At 41.2% G+C, this 17,657-nt stretch overlaps 1 protein-coding gene across 1 annotated transcript in view; it reads right to left on the bottom strand.

Moving 5' to 3' along the window:
- CDH23 (cadherin related 23) overlaps positions 1-17,657 on the bottom strand; it is a 1,761,581-nt gene that overhangs the window by 79,730 nt on the left and 1,664,194 nt on the right. The window contains exons 50-51 of the mRNA XM_073574902.1: positions 14,953-15,090; positions 8,585-8,704 (exon numbers count right to left, since the gene is read on the bottom strand). Coding sequence (XP_073431003.1) covers positions 8,585-8,704; positions 14,953-15,090 — 258 coding nt within the window. The remainder of the gene's footprint in view (positions 1-8,584; positions 8,705-14,952; positions 15,091-17,657) is intronic.

Genomic DNA, 17,657 nt, shown 5'->3' with positions numbered 1-17,657 from the left:
ATTTTATTATTTGATGCGTTCCACCAGCCCTAACATTACACTAGCGCCAGGGTCTGGCTAGTAATAGCGGACGAACAGCGACTGCAGCGGTACATCCAGCAGCTGGAGGGCAGGTTGGCGGCTCTTGAGCGCACAACATCAGCCGTGGATGTTACCGCAGGAGCTGTTTAGGCCGCTAGCCTGGCGGCAACTAGGTTGTCCACTGCATCCCCTGTTCTGACATTATCCCGCCTCCCGCTGCCAGATAAATTTTCTGGTGATTCTAAGTCTTGTAGAGGATTTGTAAGCCAGTGTGCTATACACCTGGAGCTCCTGGCTGCACGTTTTCACTCATAGTGGGCTAAGGTGGGGTTCATAATATCCCTCCTGTTGGACAGGGCTTTGGAGTGGACCACGTCACTCTGGGAGCGCAACGATCATATGGTACAGAGTGCTCCGCGGTTCCTGAGCACTCTGAGGCAGGTCTTTTTGGGACCCCAGGTTACTCATGATACGGTGCTCCAATTGCTGGCTTTGACACAGGGCTCGTCCATGGTCAGTCACTTTGCCATCCATTTTCAGACTCTAGGGAGATTCCTGCCACACTGGAGGAATTAATTACAGTTTCTACCCGCATCGACCTCTGCTTTCACGAGCGAAGGTTGGAGCGTGCCCAGTGTAGGCAGAGATTTCGGCTGGCACCCACCTTCGCCAAACCTCTGGAACATCCGGTCCAGGCATCCGAGCCACATGAGCCCATTGAGACGCCTCGAGCGGGATCTAAGTCCCGGACCGCTCGTGCACGCATGGTCTGTCATGTCTGGCGGCAGTCAGGACATCTCACCTCCAGATGTCCTCAGCGACTGGGAGAGCATCTGCATTTGGTGAACTTGGGAGCTGGTTCACTAAACGCCATGGCGCCTTCTTCCAAGCTGACCTTTAAAGGGACAATTTCTATTGGTTCATCCACCCATGTGGTAGAGCTTTGCGTAGATTCCGGGGCGGAGGGCAGCTTTATGTCTTCTGTCTTCGCCCGACGGCACGCAATTCATCTTGTTATGCTTGCCAAGCCAGTGACCATACGGGTGATAAATGGATCGACACTACCATAGCAGATAACCCATCAGACCATCCCTTTTACTTTATCCATGTCTCCTTCCCATCAGGAGATCACCTCCCTGCTAGTCATTCCCGAAGGAATTCACGAGGTACTCTTAGGGATGCCGTGGCTACGGTATCACTCCCTTCATATAGAGTCGTCCTTAGGGAGAATTCTGGGATGGAGTAAATCCTGTGTTGGTAGATGTCAAAGGGAGTGTGTTCCGGTTGCTACTACTGAGGTACCTGCAGATCTCTCCTCCCTCCCCAAACACTATGGCCCTATGCAGACGTGTTCTCCAAGAAGGCGGCGGAGACCCTTCCGCCTCATCTCCCCTATGACTGTCCTATCGACCTCTTGCCCGGTGCTGAGCCTCCTCGGGGTTGAGTTTATTCACTCTCTCCCGGAGACGGAGGCAATGTCAGGGAGTATATCAGGGAGAATCTGGCAAGAGGCTTTATTAGGATGTCAGTGTCACCTGCAGGGGTGGGGTTTTTCATTGTACAGAAGAAAAATGGAGAACTACGTCCATGCATAGATTACAGGGGTCTTAACGCCATCACTGTTAAGAACAAGTACTCTTTGCCCCTGATATCGGAGCTTTTTGATAGGTTGCGGGGAGCTAGGGTCTTTACCAAACTAGACCTGCAGGATGCTTACAACCTTATTCGCATCCATGAGGGGGACGAATGTAAGACATTTAACACCAAGGATGGGCACTATGAATATCTGGTGATGCCCTTCAGGCTCTGTAATGGTCCGGCCGTCTTCCAAGACTTTGTGAATGACATCTTCCGGGATATGCTCACCACCTTGATTGTAGTCTATCTGGATGATATCCTCATCTACTCTCCAGATATAGACTACCACCAGAGAGATGTTTGCAAAGTCTTCGATCTCCTACGGGCAAACTCACTCTATGCCAAGTTGGAGAAGTGTGTGTATGAGCAGGAGTCCTTGCCATTCCTGGGCTATATAATCTCCGCCTAGGGATTGGCCATGGATCCTGCCAAGCTACAGGTGGTTATGGATTGGCAGGAACCTCATTCCCTCAAGGCAGTGCAGCGCTTTATGGGATTTATTAACTATTTCCGCCAATTCATTCAACCCTTCTCAACCTTGATAGCTCCCTTGGTGGCCCTCACCAAGAAGGGAGCAATTCCTAAATTGTGGTCAGAGGTGGTCTCCAAGGCCTTCCTCTTTATTAAGTCTCATTTTGCCAGCACTCCCATCTTACATCACCCCGATATAGATAAACCGTTTATTTTAGAGGTGGATGCCTCGTCCGTCGGTGCTGGAGCGGTCCTGTTCCAGAAGGACGCTTAAGGTCAGAAACACCCTTGCTTCTTCTTTTGTAAGACCTTTTCACTGGAGGAGAGGAACTATTCCAGTTGGGACAGGGAGTTGCTGGCCATGAAATTGGCCTTTTCTGAATGGAGACATCTCCTGGAGGGGGCCCGTTACCCCTTCCAAGTCTACACTGACCACAAAAAATTTAGTGTATTTACAAACCACCCAGCGGCTAAATTCTCGCCAAGCCAGATGGTCCCTGTTCAGATTTTAAGGGATTCAGAAAGTGAATTGGAGGGATCCACTGGCTGGATATCCTTAAAGACAAAAATGTCCAGGAAGGATGGGAAATCTTGAAAAATGAAATTCTCAAGGCACAATTGTTAACAATTCCGAAAAGAGGGAAGAATAGGAAGCATTTAAGGAAGCCAGGATGGATGAACACAGAACTTAAGCACATGCTAAAAAGGAAGAAAAAAATGTTTATAAAATGGAAAGATTGAGGCATATCTAAAGAAGAATATAATGCTGTCTGCAGAACCTGCAGGGCACAAATCAGATTATCTAAAGCTGACAATGAATTGAGGCTTGCAAGAGATGTCAAAAGCAATAATAAAGGATTTTGGGGATATGTCAAAAGTAAAAGAAAAGTCAAAGATGCTATAGGATTTTTACAGGATGAAAATGATGAAATGGTACGACAGGATGTTGAGAAGGCCGTACTTTTAAATTCCTATTTTGCATCTGTTTTCTCTCAGAAAGGAAATGTAAAATCAACTGTTCTTCACTGTCCTATTAAGGGAATAGAAGAATCCAGGATATCTATAAACAGAAAGATAGTGAGGAAACACTTAGCTAACCTAAATGAATTCAAGTCTCCAGGTCCAGATGAATTACACCCCAGAGTACTGAAGGAGATAGCAGAAGAAATTTTTGAACCCCTCTCCATAATCTTTGAAAATTCTTGGAGAACAGGAGAAGTCCCTGAAGACTGGAGAAGAGCAAATGTTGTTCCTATCTTCAAAAAGGGGAAGAAGGTGGACCCAGGCAACTATAGGCCGGTGAGTCTGACTTCTATACCAGGAAAGATCTTTGAACAAATTATTAAACAACATGTATGTCAGTACCTGGATAAGAATGAAGTGATTAAACAGAGTCAGCATGGGTTTGTAACTAATAAGTCATGTCAGACTAACTTAATTTCCTTCTATGACGGAATCACTGATTGGGTGGATCAAGGAAATGCTGTAGATATAGTATATCTTGACTTCAGCAAAGCATTTGACAAAGTATCTCATACACTCCTTATTGAAAAAATGACTAAGTATGGAATGGACAGGGCAACTGTTAGGTGGATTCATAACTGGCTTAGTGATCGGACCCAAAGAGTGGTCGTAAATGGCTGCACATCCAGTTGGAAGAATGTCTCAAGTGGGGTACCACAGGGCTCTGTCCTGGGCCCTGTATTGTTCAACATCTTTATCAACGATTTAGATGAAGGAATTGAGGGTAAACTGATTAAATTTGCTGATGACACAAAGCTAGGAGGGATAGCTAATACTAGAGAAGAGAGAGAGAGGATTCAAAAAGATATAAATAAACTGGAGAAGTGGGCAGCAACTAACAGAATGGTTTTTAACAGGGAAAATGCAAAGTACTACATCTGGGCAATAAAAATGAAAAAAGCATATACCGAATGGGAGGAATAGGCCTAAGCAACAGCACATGTGAAAAAGATTTGGGTATACTAATAGATCACAGACTGAATATGAGTCAACAGTGTGATGCAGCAGCAAAAAAGGCAAATGCAATTCTAGGATGTATTAAAAGAAGCATACAGTCTAGATCACGTGAAGTCATTATTTCCCTCTACTCCTCTTTGGTCAGACCTCATCTGGAATATTGTGTCCAGTTTTGGGCACCACATTTTAAAAAAGACATCAACAAACTGGAGCAAGTTCAGAAAAGAGCGACCAGAATGGTGACCGGTCTGCAAACCCTGTCTTATTAGGAAAGGTTGCAGGATTTGGGATTGTTTAGTTTGCAAAAGAGAAGACTGAGAGGAGACTTAATAGCTGTCTACAAATATCTAAAGGGCTGTCACATTGTAGAAGGATCAACTTTATTCTCATTTGCACAAGGAAAGACTAGAAGCAATGGGATGAAACTGAATGGGAGGAGACACAGATTAGATATTAGAAAAAACTTTTTGACAGAGTGATCAATGAGTGGAACAAGCTGCCATGAGAAGTTGTGAGTTCTTCTTCAATGGAAGTCTTCAAACAGAGGCTGGACAGACATCTGACTGGGATGATTTAGCGAATCCTGCTTTGAGCAGGGGGTTGGACCAGTTGGCCCAGGAGGTCCCTTCCAACTCTATGATTCTATGATTCTATTCTCCCGGTTCCATTTCACCCTACATTTTCTTTCCGGTGAGAAGAATGTCCGGGTCGATGCGCTCTCTCGCTCCGCGGTGTCAGCGGAGGAGGAGATGGAGCCTCGGTTAAATGTACCATCTGAGAGCCTGAGGACAGTGGCTTCAGTCACCCTTGAGTCTGTACCCCCGGGCAAGACTTTTGTCCCTGCCCGTTTGCGTCCAGAGGTCCTCTCTTGGGCTCTCGCGTCCAGGATGGGTGGACACTTTGGTACTAAGCGGACAGTTGAACTTTTGGCGAGGACATACTGGTGGCCGCATATGGCCCGTGACGTCAGAGACTATATTCAGGTGTGCATCTCCTGCGCCAAGAATAAGTCTTCCCGGGAACGACCTGCTGGGTTACTTTACCCCTTACCGGTGGCGGACAGGCCCCTGGGAGATGGTTGGCATAGACTTTGTGGTGGGTCTACCCAGGTCCAGTGGCAGCACAATTATTTGGGTCGTCACCGACCATTTTTCTAAAATGGTGCACTTGGTGCCTCTCTCTCGGATACCTTCCGCACGGGGCCTAGCAGTGTTGTTCATTAAACACATTTTCCAGTTACATGGCATGCCAGACAAGATTGTCAGTGACCGGCGTCCCCAGTTTGCGTCTCGGTTCTGGAGAGAGCTCTGTCGCTTGCTCAGTATTGATCTGAATCTCTCCTTGGCCTATCATCCCGAGACAAACGGGTTGGTAGAGAGGGCCAACCAGACCCTGGTCACATATCTCCGATATTTTGTCTTGGCCAGGCAGGATGACTGGGCATCCTTGGTGCCGTGGGCAGAGTTTGCCTTGAACAACACTGTGGCCGATTCCACCGGCCAGACCCCATTCCTCCTTAACTACGGCCAACATCCTCATGTCCCAGAGCCCATGCTCATGTCTTCCACTGACTCTAGGGTGGCAGACTGGGCGGTGGAGGCACGTGATATTTGGGACTACACCCAGGATGCTATTCTGGCCTCTAAGGAGAGAATGAGGGCCTCCGCGGATGCACACCGGTATCCTGCTCCAACCTTCTCCCCTGGTGACTTAGTGTGGCTCTCCGCCCGTAACATCAGGCTGCGAGTCGAGTCCACTAAGTTCGCTCCTCGTAAATTGGTCCCTTTAAGGTCCTTGAGCAGAGATCAGCTCTGTGGTCATGCGCTAATATAGAAAAAGATTAGACCATGTGGAGTGAGTGTTGTATGCATGTATGAATGTCTGTGGTGAATGACTCATTGGAAACCCCTACGCTTGGTACGCATGTGTTGTGTAACCTAGCCTGCTAGCACCCAGGCTGAGGTCCAGGTAGAGGCAGAGTCAGAGACTGGCATCAGCATCCACCGGTGGCTTTATCTGTACACCATGGTGCACATAGTCTGCACTCCATTGTGGTCAGTGTACATTAGAGGCATCCGTAGGTGCGACGCCGCATGCTCAGTAGGTCTAGAGGGACTCAGACCTCATGTCAATGGGGCTGAGTTCTGTGACTATTTACTGAGCGCTCTCTCGCCGAGTGCTGTGTGTCTTAACAGGCTCTGACATTTATGTTCCGCGGTACTGCGGCTCTGTGACATAACAGAGTCGGCTCTTGTTCACACCGGGTTACGTTAACCTGCGTGTGACCTTTTGTATACTGCTATATACATCCGCCATTACTAAGCAGCAGTTTACCACCTCTGCACGGTGGACCCCGAGCTGTGAACACACCTTACTATTATTTTATTATTTGGTGCGTTCCACCAGCCCTAACAGGAGGAGCATGGGCTGTGACTACAGACTATATTGGTGGGAAATACAAGAGCTGTGGGCCAACCAGAAGTTGAGAGATAGTGGGTAATGCCTGGTACAGGGGCAGTCGAACTACCGGCCCCCAGGGCTGGGATCTTGTGGACTGGGGAGCATTGTAATGTGGCCATCTACCCAGAATTGTCGTAAGACCATGGATGTAAAGAATAAAAAATAGTTCCATTGTTAACTTGCATAGGTGATTATTACAACCCACAGTCTCAGATCTTCACACTTTCAAAACATCAGTAATTCCTCAGGGTAAACTTGTGCAAAATCAAAGATTTTATAGGATTATAGTAAAGACTATGAGTAACTAATTATATCAAACAAGTGACAATGATCATCGTTTTCATATATTGGTTGAAACAGTCATTAACTGAAAAAAACTGCTGCTTGGAAGGATTAAAACTGGATGAAGAACAGTCAAACTTTGCAACAAAGATGAGGATATGGAAGACAGTTTTATGTCATACATCATGGCAAGACACAAGGTAGTTATACTGCATCAGCAAAGTCTTTCCAGACAAAAATTTTAAAGCAGACTGGGATTTCAAGATGTGATGTTTAAGCTCTTTTGAAGAAACACCAAGAATTGGGCAACATAAAGGGCTGTGGATGCAGTGTTTGCCCAACTAAATCAGTTCAGCACAAGAAGACACATAATGCATACTTCCCTTTTAAATTGGATGATGTCCATCAGTACCATTATATCCAAACTGGCAGTAATCAGTGGGATCCAACTACATCAATATATTGATGGAGAACTTCCGCCAGAAGTGGTCATCTTGCAATAATTGTGTCCCAAAAAATCATAGTGACTCCACTATACATGAGAGCATAAGAACTGGGATGCAGAAAAATGTCAGCAGGTGTTCTGGACTGATTAGTCGCAATTTGAAATATTTGGCTGTAACAGAAGGCAGTCTGTTCACTGAAGGGATGGAGAGGGGTACAATAATGAGTGTCTATAGGCAGCAGTGAAGCATGGTGGAGCTTCCTTGCAAGAATGTGGCTGCATTTCATCAAGTGGAGATGAGGATGTAATCAGAATTAATGAAGTGCTAATGTTAAAAAATAGAAGCAGAAACCTATCCATCATACAATACCGTCAGGGAAATATCTGAATGGCTCCAAATGTATTCTACAGCAGGGTCACGACTCCAAACATATAGTCAGTGTCATTAGGAACTGTTTTCAGTGTAAAGAAAAATAAAATCTTGGAAGTGATTATATGGTCCCAAGAGAGCTTGGCCCCTTGTCTCATCATTGGCTTTTTTTTTTTTCACTCGATAAAGACACCAATACAGTGTTCATCCAACTGGATTCATTGTCTCCTGGAGAATTTATCCACTAGCCACTCTCCCTCCATAGGGTATCATCCTACCGTGCACTCTGCTTCCCACTCCTAGATTTACTGATTTCAGCATCATGAAATCTTTTTTGGATTACTTGAAGAGACAGAAGGATTTCTACATATGTGAATATGAACCTCCCTGCTGAGTTAAAAAAGAAACTAAGTGCAAGTGTACATAGATGAAATGATGATGTTGGAAGGCATATAAATTTGATATAGATTTCTCTTTTGTTCACCAACTTTTCTTTTGTGTTAAATAATAATAATAATAATAATAATAATAATAATTAATAATAACCTATTAACACCTCTATTATTTTGAAAGCATTCTTACTTTGCAACAATTTTTCCACACCTGCCTAAAAATCTAAATAGTACTGTACATCTCAAGCTACAGTTGTGCTGAAAAGTTTACATACCCCGGCATTAAGATTTAAATAGGGGAAAACACAGTAGTTTGACAATAAATGGCTTCACCCAACCACTAACCATGAGTGGAGAAAAAGATTTGGTGTTATCATTCATATTCTCTGAAAAAAGGCCAAGAAAGCAAAAATTCTGCCGGGGTATGAAAACTTTTGAGCACAACTGTACATATAAAAATCTTCTAGCTGAAGGAATGATCTAAATTATCAAAATCAATGAAACACGTCATGTATGTGAAATCACCTGCACAGAGTTCTCGCGGCGGTTGCTTGCGATATCCCCAGGATTATCTCTGGCAATGGCAGTGAGAGTATAATGATCCTTCTTTTCTCTGTCCAGTGGAGATAAGATGTATATATCCCCCTGTTATACAAAATAATTTAACGTTTTTAGTAATACTGTATCTATCTCACATTCATAAATTAAATTAAATTAAATGAAGTAGATTATAAAGGCAAGGCATAGTTTACTGTTATACGAGTTATGTTTGGATTTTGTAGTAGATGTGCAGTTTGAATATCCAGGGCTCCAACGTAAGAGTTTTTCTTAGATTACACATTCTACCATTGTATCTAATACATTATACTCGTCTAGCATTATTACATCATGTGATCATTTACTTAACCCCCTAAGGACTGAGCCACTTTGTAGGTTAATGACCGGGCCTCATTTATTAAATCTGACCAGTGTCAATTTATGAGGTGACATCTTTGGAACACTTTAACGTATCCCAGTGATTCTGAGAATGTTTTCTCTTGACATATTGTACTTCATGATAGTAGTAAAACTTGTTCGCTAAAACTTGCATTTATTTGTGAAAATAAAAAATTTTAAATTTTGAAATTTTCAAAATTTTTAGCAAATTTTTTTTAACGCTTAAGCCCTGAAACCAGAGAGTTATGTCACACAAAATAATTAGTAACATTTACCACATCTCCTTTATATTAGCCCAATTTTTAAACACAACTTTTTTGTTCGAAAGTTAGAAGACTTAAAAGTTGATCAGCAATTTCTCATTTTTCCAACAAAATTTACAAAACCATTTTTTAAGGGACCACATCACATTTAATGTGACTTTGGGGTTTTATATGACAGAAAATACCCAAAAGTGACACCATTCTAAAAACTTCACAGCTCAACATCTTCAAAACCACATTCAAGAAGTTTATTAGCACTTCAGATGCTTTACAGGAATTAATGCAATATGGATGGAAAAAATGAACATTTAACTTTGTTCACAAAAATGTTACTTTAGCTCCAATTTTTTTTATTTTCAAAAGGGTAACAGGAGAAAATGAACCTCAAAATGTGTTGTGCTATTTCTTCTGTGCACGCCGATACCCATATATAGGGGAAAACTACTATTTGGGTGCATGGCAGGGCTGAGAAGGGGAGGAGGACCATTTCACTTTTTGAATGCAAAAATGGCTGAAATCGAGAGCAGAACCCATGTCATGTTTGGAGAGCCCCTGATGTGCCTAAACAGTAGAAACCCAAACAAGTGACAACATTTTGGAAATTACACCCCTCATGGTGATGTGTGGTGAGCACCTTGTACCCCCAAGTGCTTCACAGAAGTTTATAACATAGAGCCTTAAAATTAAAAGTTACATCTTTCCCATAAAAATATTGTTTTAGCCCCAAATATTTTAATTTTCACAAGAGTAGTGAACTTCAAAAATGGACTTCAACATTTTTGTGCAATTACTCCTGAGAATGCCGATAACACATATGTTGGGAAAAATTACTGTTTGGGTGCATGGAAACACTCTGAACGGAAGGAGCACCATTTGACTTTTTGAATGCAAAAATAGCTGGAATTGAGAGCAGACGCCATGTTGCTTTTGGAGAGCCCCTGATGTACCTGAACAATGGATAGCCCTCACAAGTGACCCCATTTTGGAAATGACACCCCTCAAAGACTGTATCTAGATGCATAGTGAGCACCTTGGACCCCCAGGTACTTTAAAGAAGTTTATAACCCAGAGCCGTGAACACAAAAAATCAAAACATCAGAACTGCATTTTTTCAACCAAAACAACAATGCAAAAAAATGAAATAAGAGATGATCAAAACATCATATCTACCCCCAAAATGGTATCAATAAAAACATAAAAAAAACCTCCCACAGCCCGATCTCCCAAAGCTTCAAAACGTTACTTCTCTCACAAAATGGCAACAAGACCAAATTGTTTTCGACAAATTTCAGAATTTTTTTAACCACTTAAATAAAACAAAAACTGCCTGCTTGGTATCACCATAATTGTACTGAGCTAGAGAATCATATTACCAGGTCATTTTTTTCTGTAAAATGAATTCTGTAAATACAAAATCTAAAAAACTATTGCAGAATTGCGCATCTCTATTTTTCCACACTTAGATTTTTTTCTCAGCTTTCCAGTACACTATGTGGTAAAATTAATGGTGTCATTAAAGGCATCCGGCAAAAAAACAAGTTCTCACACGGCTAAGTTATGACTTTTGGGATAAAGGGAAGAAAATCCGAAAGTGCAAAAATGGAAAATTGTCCGGTCAGGAAGGGGTTAATTTATCCTAAAGGAATATCTGAATGAAACCTGAAACAATACATTACAGCTGAGTATAAAATGGGTTTTTATTTTGAGAGCTCTGTGACCTGCTTTTCTGTAAATGGAATACTCGACTATGTATTAAGATTGTTTGTAACACCAAGGATAAATAATATTCTATCAATACAAGGGAAAATACAATTAAGTGCTGCATACATGTAATTATTATGCTTTCCTAATTGTGACAATCCTTCTATTAAGAATTTTTCCTATTGGTTCCTTTTGATCACTGTGATAGACCCTAACACAGTGATCAAAAGCCAACAATTAGGAAATCATCCCCCTTATGTCATCCCCTTAGTCAGTTTAATTTAGAGTTGAGCAAAGGGCTAGAGTTGGGCTAAGGGTTAGGATTGGGGTTGAGGTTTGGGTTTTTTCAAAAGTAAAAAAAAACATTACGACTACTCAAGTTTGCATCAAGTGCTTGGGTATGCACCATGAATTGCTTGCCATATACGGGTAAACCCTGCATGTTTTATAGCTGTCTAACAGCTGCACATATGGGAGAAATTGCACAACAAATTTTGACATCCATTTTCTCCAGTTAGTCATGTAAAAATGCAAATTTTAGATTTTTATATTTTCATGGCTCTACATTATATACTTCAGTGAAGCAACTGGGGGCTCAAAATGTTCACCAAATATCTAGATACATTGCTTGAGGGGTCTACTTTCCAAAATGGGGTCACTTGTAGGGTATAATAATAATAATATTAGCAAATACCTCCAATTAAAAATGTAGTATAGTTTTTTGATTCGATGTGTCTCTTTTCTCATGTGCAGGGCCTTAGGTATTCATGGTTACGACCTCTAGCAAGTAGCTAACTAACTGTCACTATACCAGTGGACATAACCATGGATGCCTAAGGTTCTGCAATGCCTGCACATGAGGCAATAGACATAGTGAATCAGAAAAACTATACTTCATTTCTAATGGGAGGTATTTGCTAATATTATTATTACACATACTACATATTGAGATACGATCTTGGAGATTGGAATACCTCTTGTGGTGCAGTGAAAGGGGTAGTGCTGGATGGAAGATATATTTCTCCCAGCAGGATAAGATTTGGACTGAATTTTCCCTAAGGTTGAGGACATGCAGTGATGTCACAATCATGTGATCAGCCCATGTGATAGGTACCTCACCTGTGGGTGTGGTTATGAGCGATATAATGAGACTGTGGTGTGGTCACATGGTCTGTGTTGGAAGGTCCTAGTAGTGGACAGACTTCCTGAATAGCACGTGGTGAGACGTTGTACCTGCAAAGCCTGGGACGGCTACTGTGTTGGGGAAGCTACCATTCTTCTAAGGGTCTGGACTGTCGGGTGGGACTTTGCAGAGCAAGTCACAGGACAGTGATCCTAGTAAGGCAGCTTCTCTGGAAGCCAGGACTGACAAGGAGTCAGCATGTGGAGCAGAGGTCCTGGAAGGTAACTCCAGACAAGGGTATTGTAATATACGGCAGAGAGGTTTATCTGCTACATGAACAGACTGGTGGTCATGATATGTTCATGGATGTAATGAAATGGACTTTACGTTATGCTGTTTATGCAGAGTTAATAAACCAAATAGACTGTTTTTTTTGTGAAAAAATGTTCCTGTGTGCTTTAATCCCGTTGCCAAGTGAGTCTCCCCCAACACACTCAGGGAGTGCTATCTCACACTCTTTAAAGCCAAATTTAGCTCTATCACTTAGGTGTTAAAGCATCTAAACCTTTTTGAAACTGTCGATGCTTCCAGCAGGACCACCTCCTGATGTAGACTGTTCCACAGACTAATAGTTCCAGGATAAAGAAGGCTTGTATCATGTGGAGAGTAAACTTTTTTCCAAGACAGAGGGAGTGTATTCTTGTATTTTGAGGGGAGTTTGCATGAAATAACTTTTGACTATACTTTTTTTGGGCCTTTTATGTACTTGTACAGGTTAATCATGTCCCACCATAGATGTCTCTTCCCAAAACTAAATAATTGTAATTCTTTTAATATTTCCTTATAAATAAGATCCTATGTGTCTCTTATCAGTTTTGTGGCTCTTCTTTGCAACTTTTAATGCCAGTGTATCCATTTGACTTGGTGGCCAAAATTGAACGGTATTTTCCAGATAAGGTCACACTAAAACTTTGTAAAGTGGAACTATCACGCTTGTCCTTGCCTCTTTTTAGACATGACAATATCATGCTGGTCTCAGAAGACGATGATTTACAAACCATGCTGTTAGTCTGTGATCTACAAGTATATCCAGATCCTTTTCTAAAAGTGACTCTCCTAGTCACAATTCCTTCTCTCAGTGTGGTCAATGGTAGCTCAACCATACAATGTAGGGCAGGGGGATGCTGAGTTATCAGTATACTGATAGTTAGCTCGGCTGTCGATTTTGAGGCTTAGGCATGCTGAGCTATCATTATGGTGAGTGACAGTTCAATCAGGATTGGTGCATGCTGGGCTTCCTACACGTGTCTCCTGTTCAGAATGATTCCCAAGCTATTTGGCTGGATGTCTGCATCTGGTCTCTGTCAGCTGTATCTTTGTTCTGTGAGGTGTGTGCTTTGCTATGTGCCTGATTCACTGATCTTTTTGAAGGACTTAGAATTTGTGTGCTATAATTTTTGATCTTGATGCTCTCTGACCTCAGGTACCTGACCTTGGACTTGGCCTTTTACTGTCCATTTATCTGATCCCCTTATCTTGTCATATCCTCCTGGCATTTAGACCACAGACTTTTACTTGATCACTCTTTGTATTGCACATCTGTATTACAAGCCCTCCTGGTAATTGACCTTAGACCTCCTCACAACCCTGCCTCAAGGCTTGTTCGTGAGTAGTGACTTAGAATCACAGTTTTGCTCCCCCTATAATATTTAAAGTCTACAAATTTTTAGAATCCAGATGTATAACTTTACATTTATCAACACTGAACCTTATCTGCCAAGCAGATGACTAAAAACAATCATTTAACAACTGATAAGTGTCTTCCACCTGTTGGTGCCTGTGTCCAACACTACAGGGTATGGCCATCTGGGAATTTTCCTCCTTCAGCACAGTATAATGCCATAACGGGTTAAGAATACAAAACAGATCATGCTTTAGACTCAACATCCCTTATAAACTCCAAGATAATTAAACCTAGTGGCCCCATGCCGTCATTCATGAAATCTCTTATGAGCCTTTTTTTTATAGCTTAGCTATGTACAGATTAGTCATATATTCACTCTCTCTTTTCGATTTAAATTGGCAATTATGAAGAAAACATTTACAAGTACACTTATATGAAGATGTTATGATCCAATAATTAACAGTTAATTGACATCTATTAGTCATTTCAGAAACGAACAGTAAATGTACTAATGGCTAATCTCTGTTAGAGATCTCATCCTAATTGAAAAACCTGAATGTTATATTTATAAAAGTTTGAGATTATCCTCATTCTGAGCAGTCCTCTGCCCACCACCATACAAATGAGAGATGAGTATTGACAATTTATATTATAAGTACTTCTTCACTTACAACTACGTACGACGGACTGAAACATATTCCCATATACATGCTATTTTATGTCTAAAGACTGGCATACCAGCTGATAAATTACTCTGTAACATTTCGGGCCATCACACTGACAAACCTCAATTTCTCGACAAAGCTTTTCCCAAATTAAAAGGATTTTTTAAAATTACAAAGTGGACATGTTCTAAAACCGGAGGATTTCTAAAGACTGGACTCGCAGGTCACTCTCCGTTGAAACAAATGACAGTAATGGTGATTCAAAATAAAAACTCTTACTTGGGAATCTGTCATGTATAGCTTTAAGCACAGTGCAGAATGTAAGAGATACAGAGATACAGCAAGTACCAAATGGAAGTTCGGTCTACAACATTTATTGACTTAGTGCGCTTAACATTTGGTTTTGCTTAGTTTATGATATCACTATGGAGAATGTGTTGCACAAACAGCACCTGTCAAGTTGGCGTTTACTATATAGGCAGACCCTCTTTGACATAATTTTAAGCATGTGAAGCAATTACCGTTGTAGGATTTATCCCAAACTTTCCCTCTCCATCAACAAGGCTGTACTGAATGAGAGCAAAGCGCCCAGAGTCCGCATCTGTTGCTTTAATCTGAAGAACCGTTGAACCAAGCTGAATGTCCTCGAATACTTGTTTCTAGAAAGAGAGAATATTTAATATATGGTGTAGAAGGAAGTCATAGTCATCAGCACTGAAATAAAAGAAAGCCTTTCAACTATAAAAAAAATTGTGTTCTGTGAAAGGAATACCAACCCTAGTCTCATCCTTAATATAAGATATTTCTTTTAATAGGCATTTTGCATTTGAGACGTCAACCAGTGATTTCATTCTTAGAAAATAATAACCTTCCAGATATCAACCTTGTAGTTTACATATTAGGAAAATATGTTTAACCTAACCTATAAAGTAAATTTTGCCTATTAGGGCAACATCCTCTTTATAAAAAAAATTATAAAGAGTGACACAAATCCCTTTGGTTCTTCAAAGTGTATGAAACAGATAATATTGTTCAAATCTTTTAATACTTAATATCTAATACTTAATATCTAACCTTCACAGAGTTTCCAATCAGCAACTTCTACAGTCTGTCACTTAGTTGAATTGTGCTATTTATCTTCTATTTACATCAAAAGAGAAAAGCAATCGCTCCATTGAGAAAGGGGAACTTTATTTTTATGATCAGATCCCTTTCAATTACAGTTTTATAACATGAGACTTATTTTTATAGCATTTGGCATGTGTAGAAGCTATCTGCAGGAAATTTATACTATATAGACATAAGTCTTTGGACACCAACACATTATACAGCTTTCTTTGGTTTGTGTTGTTGGGTGAGATGATAAACCTCACTTGCCAAAGTACTGGAAAGCAGTTTATGGAAACATGTAAAGTCACAATGTGCTTCAGAGCTGGAACAGCTCCTTCATCAGGTGCATACATAATATATGGTGATACTTAAAAAAATTGCTACAATAGTGATAAAAGGGTTTTTTTCATAATAAATAACTGAAATTAAACAAAAAAAGATGTAACAACTATAACCCGTAACATCAAATTGTGACATGTACTGTAGTTTCCAAGGCTTTAGCTATAATATGCAACACTGTGAGGATGGTCATCAAGAAGTGGCTTAAATGTGACATGACAGTGAGATTACCTAAAACTGGGCATCTCTCAAAAATTGGTGAAAAGACATCATGTTAATCATATAAATTAGTCCGGGAGGCTGCCAAGAGGCCTATGACAACATGTTGTACAAGTTGTTTACTTCATGTGATGAGCAATCCCCCGTATTGTTCATATGCTTGGCCTGTAGGGTAAGGTGGCAAGACGAATGACGTTTCTTAAAAATAAAAATATTTGAGCTCGGCTGTGCATCACTAAAAGAACACTATATTCACAGTAGCACATGATGAAGGGAACATTATGCTTTGGGAATATTTTTCAGCAGTTGGAACTGGGACTTTAGACAAGATGGATGGAATAATGAACAGTTCCATGATTCAGTCAACTTTGCTTCAAAACCTTCAAAAACTGCTGAAGATGAATGGCATAGGCAGAAGAAGATCAAATGTTTAGAATGGCAAAGCCAGAGCTCAGACCTGAGTGCAATTGAAAATAGAGGTTTCCCATGTCATTTTTTAAAATAATTTAACCCATTTATGACCTTGGACATATAGGTACTTCAAAGGTCACCTCCCCCTGTTTGATACGAGCTCCAGCGATGAGCCCGCAACTTTTCTGGCACATGTCAGATAATTTCATCTTTGGGAAGAAGGAAAACAAAAAACGAAATCTATAGAAAGGAAAAATCCAAGGTGCTGAAGGTGTTTTATAAATAATAAAAAAAAACGACCAAGCTAAAGCAGACAGCTGGGGGCTGGTATTCTCATTCTTGTAAGGGGCTATGGATATTGGCCCCCAGGCTAAAAATAGCAGCCTGCAACTGTCTCAGAAAAGTCACATCTAATAGATTTCTGGCTCATCCCACCTGTCCTGGTGTGGTGGCAAGTGGGGTAATATTTGTGTGACTGATGTCAGCTGTCTTATGGCCGCTGACATCAAGCCCAAAGGTTAGTAATGGAGAGGCATCTACAGGATGCCAAAAAACTGCAGCCATGGGTTCTGATAAGCAGCTGCTTAGCATTCTGAAAATGGTGGAGGCCCACAAAGCAGGTAAAGGCTATAAGAAGACAGCACAGCGTTTTCAAGTTGCCCTTTCCTCAGTTCGAAATGTAATTAAGAAATTGCAGTTAACGGGAACAGTGGATGTCAAGATAAGGTCTAGAAGACCAAGCAAAATTTCAATGAAAGCTGCTCGTAGGATTGCTAGAGAGGCAAATCAGAACCCCTGCTTGACAGCAAAAGACCTTCTAAAAGATTTAGCAGACTCTGGACTTGTGGTACATTGTTCTACTGTTCAGAGACACCTGCACAAATTGTGGTCTTCATGGAAGAGTGATCAGAAGAAAAGCTCTACTGCATCCTCACTGTAGAATTCAGTGTCAGAAGTAGGCAAAAGAACATCTAAACAATCCTGATAAATATTTGGAAACAAGACCTGTGGATTGATGAGGCTAAAAAGGTAGTCTCCAAGGATGGGTGAGACTGGGATATGTTATTGCCCTATCTACTGTTCACTATCCATGAGGTAACACAGGTGTCCACAGGTTTCTCACCATTTGAGTTATTGTATGGCAGGC

This window comes from Dendrobates tinctorius, unplaced genomic scaffold (genome assembly GCF_039654945.1).
Source record: "Dendrobates tinctorius isolate UK_male_01 unplaced genomic scaffold, ASM3965494v1 ptg000040l, whole genome shotgun sequence".
Lineage (NCBI taxonomy): Eukaryota > Metazoa > Chordata > Amphibia > Anura > Dendrobatidae > Dendrobates > Dendrobates tinctorius.
Note: the sequence above shows the minus strand (reverse complement) of the source record. Positions and strands in the feature narration are given on the sequence as shown.